The sequence below is a fragment of the Xenopus laevis genome, chromosome 7S (genome assembly GCF_017654675.1).
Source record: "Xenopus laevis strain J_2021 chromosome 7S, Xenopus_laevis_v10.1, whole genome shotgun sequence".
In the NCBI taxonomy this organism is placed as follows: domain Eukaryota; kingdom Metazoa; phylum Chordata; class Amphibia; order Anura; family Pipidae; genus Xenopus; species Xenopus laevis.
Genome location: NC_054384.1, coordinates 1,633,108 through 1,641,690, shown reverse-complemented (window position 1 = coordinate 1,641,690; position 8,583 = coordinate 1,633,108). Strand labels below are relative to the sequence as shown.

General features: G+C 44.6%; 1 protein-coding gene across 37 annotated transcripts in view; it reads left to right on the top strand.

Annotated features, from left to right (window-relative positions):
• The first annotated feature begins 4,004 nt into the window (after positions 1 to 4,004).
• Positions 4,005 to 8,583, top strand: part of LOC108697306 (transcription factor 7-like 2) — a 137,279-nt gene continuing 132,700 nt past the window's right edge. For 5 of the 37 annotated variants that reach the window (XM_041570780.1, XM_041570767.1, XM_041570771.1 and 2 more), the window contains exons 1-3: positions 4,044 to 4,704; positions 4,831 to 4,897; positions 4,991 to 5,115. In XM_041570780.1, coding sequence (XP_041426714.1) covers positions 4,519 to 4,704; positions 4,831 to 4,897; positions 4,991 to 5,115 — 378 coding nt within the window. In that variant the 5' untranslated portion in view covers positions 4,044 to 4,518. Of the gene's footprint in view, positions 4,705 to 4,830; positions 4,898 to 4,990; positions 5,116 to 8,583 lie in introns of all 37 variants that reach the window. The other 32 variants (XM_041570768.1, XM_041570777.1, XM_041570770.1 and 29 more) reach the window with 19 other exon arrangements.

The following is an 8,583-nucleotide window of genomic DNA, read 5'->3' as shown; positions in this document are numbered from 1 at the left end:
TCTATAACATACTTAAAGTTAACTGAAAGGTGAACCACCCTGTAGATGCCACTTCTGACCTCTGTGCAAAGTACAAAAGGTTCAGTTCTGCCCCCAGATCTCAGTCTGCCCCCAAACGCTGTGCCCCTTGCAGCACAGTGGGCAGAACTACTGGTGAATGAGCAGTAAGGGGCATGGCTTTGCACCCCTTTTTGCTCTTGCGCTTCCATCCACACGACTCCTAATGTTTTAAAGGGACATGACCATCACCAGCTAATTGATTTCTAGATATAATGATATTGAATAGCTCAGCAGAGCAATCATGGCAGCCCCCGTTAGAGTCCAGTACCCTGCGGGTTGCGAGTAGAAGTTCCAGGTGCGGGTATAGACGTGGGTCGGCGGTTCTGCGGGTTTGCGGGTCGGGCCGCGGGTCTTCTCAATACTGATTTTTACTCCTTTTTTCTGATCACGCCTACTTCCGATGATGTCACTTCCGATTTACAATGACAGCACTTCCTGATTCTTGATGGTCAGCGGGTCGCGGGTCTGGGTTGCGGATAAGGTACTTGCGGGTCGGGTTCGGGTTTGCAGATTGCAGGTTGCAGGTATGGGTCGGGTACGGGTTCCAAAAAATGGACCCGTGCAGGAATCTAGCCCCCGTGTAGTCACATCAGTACAGTTGCCTGTGCCCTGTTACCTGGGCCAATATAAATTACTGGACATTTATAGTTGAATTAGGAACGGATCAAACCCATTATCTTTAGATTTGTCCAGAGAAACCAAATTGACCTCTAATACCAAACCGAATACCAAATGGAACCCAAAATTATATGCTGAAATCTGGGTACCAGTGTCTTAATACTAGGGATGCAACGAATCCAGGATCCTATTCGGAATTCGGCCTTTTTCAGCAGGATTCAAACCAGGCCCAGACTGGCAATCTGAGGGGCCGCTGTAAAGTCCCATCGGCAGTCAGTATTTAGTGGGCTGGTGGAGGACTATTTGGGCCTCTCTGTACTTAGAATGCCAGGGCCTATTTTGACTCCCAGTCCAGACCTGGGCCAAACCGAATCCTAATTTGCATATGCAAATGAGAGGTGGGGAGGGAAATCGTGTGACTTTTTGTCACCAAACAAGGAAGTAAAAAATGTTTCCCCTTCCAATTTGCATATGCAAATTAGGATTCGGAATTTGGCTGAATCTAAAAATAGTGGATACGGTGCATCTCTATTAAATACATTTCTCCATTGCTTAAAGGGTCATATACCCCTCCAAAATATCACCCCCGCTCCCTGAGTGTGAGAAGCACTTCTGTTACTGAGCTTGGCACAACCAGGCAGCTGTACCCCAGATTTTCCCAAGTGGGTTGGGTTTCTCCTAGTATGAAAAATAGATTGTCAGCCTCTTGCTCTGTTGAAAGAAATATCAGGGGCAGCAGTGAAAAGGCCCCATAAATGTTTTGCTTTTTGCGCGTTTTCCCGTAGATTTTGATGGTAAATTGAGGTGAGAATTTTGGGCTAAATTCTTGTATGAAAAATTCACTGGCATGGAATTTTTTTTATAAATATTTAAAAATGTAGATTTGTGGAGGAAACCCCTGTTTTTGCCATCAATCAAACTGTGTTTTTTTCCGTCTCAATTGGTGGTGCACAGGAGTTTGAGTGGATATGGGTACCCGATGCTTCTCCTTATTGGGTTCAAAATGAATCAGTCAATATGTTGCGTTATCTAAAAATCTGGTATTCTAGCAATGGCCCCACCTTCAATATGAAGCCACCCATGTCTGTGTTCCAGTAACATTTAGCAGGACAAAGTGCTTTCATTTTTGTATTCTTTCTGCTTTCTGAATAAAGTGCTGCCTCCCGTTGGAGGAAAGGGGTAGTGCAGGAAGTATGGCGGCTCAGCGGGGTCCTGAGTTCAAGTCTGACCAGGGCGCTAACTACTTTCACTTATTTACAGGCAGGTTCATTGGCTCCTGATATATTTCAAGAGAAAATAAAACTAATTTTTAGAATTCTAAGACAATTTACAATTTCTCTTATTGTTTCTTTTCCTTTTCTTTCTGTTTCTTTCCAGCGTGCACTTTATATGGCTGCCTGGTTGCTAGGGGCATGATGCAGCAAGAATTGAATAAGGCAATTGTCAAAACGTTGTAAGTCTGTGTAAGACGCAACGGGAGATTGTCTAGAGTTCTTATCTCCCGGCGCGTCTCTTCCCGGTTGTGGTGGCGGATTCGGCGTTGACTTCGGGTGATGCCAGTGTCATGTCGCCTGCAGTTTGGTGCGCAAATTCGAATTTTGGTGCTAAAACTGCTTTAAAAGGTCCATTTTGGAAGTGCCCAAGCTGGCTTCAGTTTACTGATCCTGCCGAATCATTAGTTTTTGACTTCTGCCTGACTCTTGACTCCGATTCCTGCCGCCTGCCTTGACCCATCGCCTGATTTTCGACCACGTTTTGTCTTATCCTGCCGGTACATCGTTTTTGGACTTTTTCTATATAAACACTCGTTTCTGCAGCAGAAAGCCCGGGGTCCCAAAAGGGCATTGGTGAACATCGGAATCCACAGGGATTCCTTGTGCACCCATCACTGTACAAGGTTCCTGATAATGAGAATGTTACAGTCTGATAATGAACCTGTGCGGGGTCACTGACCCCGGCAACCAGAGATTACAGAACAAAGAGACCACTGGCCACTTAGATTTGTTTTTCTTATTCTACATTTTTATCCAAAGCTCATTTTTTCATTGAACTTCACCTTGACAACATGACCCCTGTTCCCCTTTTTTACCCACGGCATAAACTGAGCCCCCCATCCATTGAGCTTTCCAGGCATCTTGTTTTGCTTATTGAACCCAAGTAATTATCACAAGGTTAAATACATCAAACACAGTTACAAGTACAAGCAAAGAACCTGCTGCACAAAGAATGTTCCTGGGGAATAATCAGAGATATTTCTCTCCCATTGCCTCTCCCTCCGTCTCTAATATTCCTCGGCACAATTGTTCCTTTACATAAGGGGGGGATTTCTATGAGTCTTTTCAGCGCACTTTGCCCCCGTCTCTCTAGTGGAAATGAGGTTGAATTGTGCGCGTGTGAATCGCTTTAAGTTCAAGTGTGTCCCTCGCCCATTGTTTTAGCGCCACTCGGCTTCTCCAAGGACCCTCGTTTTTATGTGGGAAATGAGAGAAAAAACCATGAAAAGGAATAAAAGGGAAAGTTTAGATGTTACACTCACTTGTTCCCTGCGTGTGACCCCCCCCAGCCTGACCCCCTCCCCGGGTGGTTGTCACTGTCACACACAGAGCGAATGTCAGACAATATGAAGGGATTGTGTTGAAGTTGCAGCTTTTATTACTAATTCTTGCAAAATGCTGTGAGTTTTACGGGAAAGGAATGATCTCAATGAAGGGGAAGAGCCGGAGACTGAGCCTTAGGGGCAGAAATGCTGATTGGCTCTTGTTTTCTGCTTTGTGTCTTGTGCTGTAAAACTTTACTGTGGCACCGGAGTGTTGCTGAAAGGCACAAGTGTGTGTGTGTGTGTGAGTGTGTGTGAGTGTGAGTACAAGAGACACAGAGTGTGAGTGTATAAGAGAGAGAGAGTGTGAGACAATGAGTGTATAAGAGACAGAGAGAGAGAAGTAATAAGACAGAGTTTCTGTGCCAGTGACAAGCTGGAGACTTTGTGCTTTTCCCATGATGTGATCCTTCCTCCTCCTCCTCCTCCCCAGTCCCACATAGAGTTCAGTACTTCCCTGTGTTGCCCCTCCTCCCTGTCTCTTGGTCCCTCCCCTTCCTTCTTTCCTCACTCAGTAAAGTGCACTTGTGTCTTTGTGTTGCTGTTGGTCCCCCAGCTGTAGCCTCTCCCTCCCTCTCTCCCCCCAGTCCCAATCTTTCACTTTTCCCCCCACCCCAACACTTTTTCTCTTTCTCTCTCTCTCTCTCTCTCTCTCTTCCCAAGAAGAATCATTTTTTTGCTGCTATTTATTGATGCAACGTCAGCAGTGTGGCCCCGCCCCTGCGCATGTCATTACCGTTTCCCTCCTTCCCATGCCAATAAGCCGGACTCCTCCCCCTGTGCAGCTCCGCCCCCCGTGCAGTTGTCAATCACAGGCGCGTTTGAAGTGAAAAGCTTCTCAGTGGAAGTTGCTGTGAGTGAGAATTGGGGCGAGTGTGAGTCACAAGTGGCCTCTGTGTGTCTCTCTCTCTCTCGCCACTTATTGGGGGGCTGCTGCTGCCTCACGACTCGGACTTGGGGGGCTGACACTTCTTCGCTCATTTTTGCCTTTTTCTTCTTCTTCTTCAATTCGGAGACTGAGGAGCCGGAGGAGGAGGAGGCGGGGGCCCCTAACTGGACTCTCGGCAACAAGCAGCCCCCCCTGTCCCCTCCCCCCCAGCAGCACAAACAAGGGGGACCCCCCCCACATCTGCACGAGCGGCCGGGGCGGAAGGGAAAGTTGATTCAGTCGCGGATCTCGGGCCGGGAGTTGCTGCAGGGAGTTGTTGCCGGGAGTTGCTGCCGGGAGTCGCGGGGGGGCAGAGATGCCGCAGTTGAATGGCGGTGGGGGGGACGATCTGGGGGCGAATGACGAGATGATTTCGTTTAAGGACGAGGGGGAACAAGACGAGAAGATCTGTCCGATCAGTTCGGCCGAGCGGGACCTGGCGGACGTCAAGTCTTCTCTGGTCAATGAGTCCGAGACCCCCCACAGCTCGTCCGACTCCGAGGTGAGTGCGGGGGGGGCAGAGTGAATATTTAGAGAGAAGGGGGTGCAGTGTGGGGGGAGGGGATGTTGGGGGCATTTGGGGGAGACACTTTATGGGGGGGTAACACGTGTCTTTGTCCCGTCCCAGGCGGAGCGGCGACCCCCTCCCAGGTCGGAGAGTTTCCGGGACAAGAGTCGGGACAGCCTGGAGGACGGTGAGTGTGAGCGGGTCGGGGGATCTGGGGTCGGGCCCAGTCTCTTGGACTTTCTACTAAAACGTTTCTCTCTCTCCCCTCCCCCGTGTTTAGCTGCTAAAAGACCTGACGGAGGGTTATTTAAGGGCCCGACATATGGGGGTTACCCCTTCATCATGATCCCCGACCTGACCAGCCCCTACCTGCCCAACGGATCCCTCTCTCCCACTGCGCGACAGGTAAGCGGCTCCTCCGGGGAGGGACCAGAAACTCCGCCCACTCTCTCTACCTGCGCGGCTTCACTTCTATCTCTGCACTGACCCCCAGTATTACTCATTAGTTGCCTCTCCCTGGCCTTGTAGCCACACTCCTGCCCCACTAGTAGCAATCTCACTGATACTACTCTGCCCTTCTCCTTGTCTTTCTATTACTCTATTACTCACTCTAATACTCTGCCCCAATACTCCCTGTTCTAATAATATCATAACATTGAATCTTTCCTTTTTCACCAATACTCCCCATAAATCACCATTCTGGTATTTGAAAGAAACTCTCTTTCCTCAATACAGTGTCAGCCATTGTATTACTAATATTATTACTATTATTTCTACCTGCCCTTTTACTGAATAAATACTCTCTGTCTTCCTCAATTGTACAAATACTCAGAATACTCTATATATTACATGCTTTCTGCCCTGCACTCTCTCCTCTCATTTCTTATCTTCTTCATTATAACTCTGATACTCTCCTCCCACTGTACCTTCCTTTATTATTGTATTAATACTCTGCTTGTCATCTCAAATCTTTTTCTAATTTCTCCACTAATTACACCCTTTCCATTCCACGCCACTGTTACTCCCTCACTGCCCACATTATTACTGCTTTTAGTATCAGTCTGTTTCTTCTTTCCATAAGAAAATCCATTTTATTTTTTCACATTGATCTTCAACTTGAAGCTGAAGTTGTACTACAACTCCCACAATCCCTTAAAGCCTAAGGGCAATGTGTGTGTGTTTGGGGGGGGGGTTGGGGTCATCAGAGTATAAGGATTATTTTTCTTGCCTTTAACCATATCCATTCACTGGCTTCTGCCCCTGTCCCCCTTTGGATTGACCCTTTTATTATTATTGCATATCACTTTCCTATGTGTATCTCTCTCTCTCTCTCTCTCTATATATATATATATATATGGGTGTATATATATATAAGGCGCATGCTGTGTTCCACATGTATATATAATGTGCATGCATTACTGAGTTACTATGCACAGAATCTGTATATAGCTGAATAATAACTGCATTATGACCTGTGTATATATAAATATGAATTGTGTGTGTAAATAATATATAACTGTACTTGATATAACTATATATATACAGTATATAGGTATATATAAGGTGCATGTATTTACATGTATATATAATGTGCATGCATTACTGCGTAAATGGGTGCATAATCTGTGTATAGCTGAATAATAACTGCATTATGACCTGTGTATATATATATGACTATATTGTGTGTGTGTATATATAATATATAACTGTACTTGATATAACTATATATATATATATACACACAGAAGGAACACGGCAGCACTTCAGGGCACAAAGAGCCCGTGGGACGTTATATTTGCGACACGGCAGCTGGTTGGGACTGAAGTGCTTATTCATTTCTACTTTCATTGCATTTCCTAAGCTAAAGCCAAGTTGTTCCAATTTTATTTAATCGCTGGTGATTTCTGTGGTTCCAAAAAAAAAACCCAAATCCTTTTTTTTACCCCGAGTCTCCCCCTCTTTTTTGTATAAAATGTCTAAATTCCCTGTTATTCCCAATTCATCCGAGTCTGAAGCTGTTGGAATTCATTGGCGGGTTTGGGGTACGGTGGGGGCCTCAGGCGACTGACTTGATTTTACAAGACCCCGTTATAGTGCGGGAAGAAAGTTGACAAATTTCATACTCTCGTTCAAAGTAAACAAAAATAAAAAATACCGTCCCCGGGTTGTGTCACCAGGACAATTGCTGGAATCTCTGAGTTTGTAGGATTTTGTGTTTTTATCTTGAAATTGGTGTGTGTGTTGGTTTTGTCCTTCCTGTGCGACACAACACAACCCTCGTGTGTATTTGTGTGGCAGTTTATTCTCTATGTGGAAATGTCTATAGAAACACTGGCACTTGCTGAAATCCCTGTTCTCATCAGTCGGCCACACTGTGACCCTTGGGAAAATCCCGGTATTTTTACTCGGCTGACATTCCTGAAGTCTCACTGACCTGCCTCAGCCGAGGGGAATTGGCACAGATCTGCTTTCCACCCCTGACGTTTTGCCTTCATCAGCTTTACGCAAAATAAGCTTGGGGGGCATTAAACCCACCAGACAGGGAGTTAGGAGCCCTGCTTTTACCTCAAACCCTGGGGTCACTAGAGGGGACGACTGGCTGAAACCCCCTTTCATCCCCCAGAAAGTCAGCGCTGAGTAAGAGGCAGCTGTTTAGGGAAGAGCAAACAATGATTCCACTGTGATACTCTTTATTCTGTGCCAATTGTTCTGTACATTAACTCGCCGCAAGAAAATACTTCTATAGTATTAACCCTGGGCATGTGAGCGACGTCTGCGAGCCCTTCTGCCTGTGTTACAAAACATTTCTTGTTTTATCACTTTTATCAACATCGTTGTGTTGGGAATGTGTCAATAACTGTGCCCAGTGGATACAATGTATCAGTCACTTCCTCTGACGCTTCCTTGGGAAACGAGAGACCCAATAAGGACCCCAATAAGAATTTACTGCTGTCACTTTGTGTAGCAAAACTGTCCCAATAATACAATCACCCTCCCTAAATATCTTTTAATTATTCTACTCGTTTCCTCAATTGTAACATTTCTTTAATGTATCAATTGTGCCTGTCCATATGTACAGGTATATGTATTATATAATATTATATAATAACATAAATATTTATACACACACATATGTTTATATATCTTAATATGTGCTGTGTGTAATTATTTTTTTTTCTGTATTTGTATAGATTTGATGTGTGTGTATTTATAAACACAATTTAGTGTATACATATATATATATATATATACCTATATATGTGTATCACTCTGTATACTATATAACTGTATACAATATGAATTTGTATAAATATTTATAAACAAATACAGAAAATCTGCAGTTTTATTAATAAACACAAATACGCTATATATATACACTGTATAATACAATATATATATATAATAATATATGTTATATATAAAAGAAATAAAGCAATGTGTGTAACATTTCCAGACTTCCCGTATTATCCGTGAAATAAGATATTTATACATTTTGCTAATTTTTTTTTATTCTGAGAATAATATTGTAGAATTTTTGTTAGCGGGTTGGCATGACACTTTGACAAGAATCGATTCTTTCCCCCCTTCTTTGTTTTGTGAGCAAAATGGGGAATTATTGTATATCAGTGAGACTGTCATGAATTATATATTGTGGTGGGATATTTGCCTAAATTGTAAGAGACGGGCAGCAGCCTGGGAGATTTCATTCTGTACGTGGCAGAATATTTGTGGGTGCTGTTGATTTGGGGTAACTAAGGAGCAGATTCGGGGGGCAGGCAGACTCTAATATCACTCATCTCCCCGCGTGGCTTTATTGTTGTATCTTTTTCTCGTGTGGATGGAACCCCGGCGTGGGCACGGGGGAAACTGAGC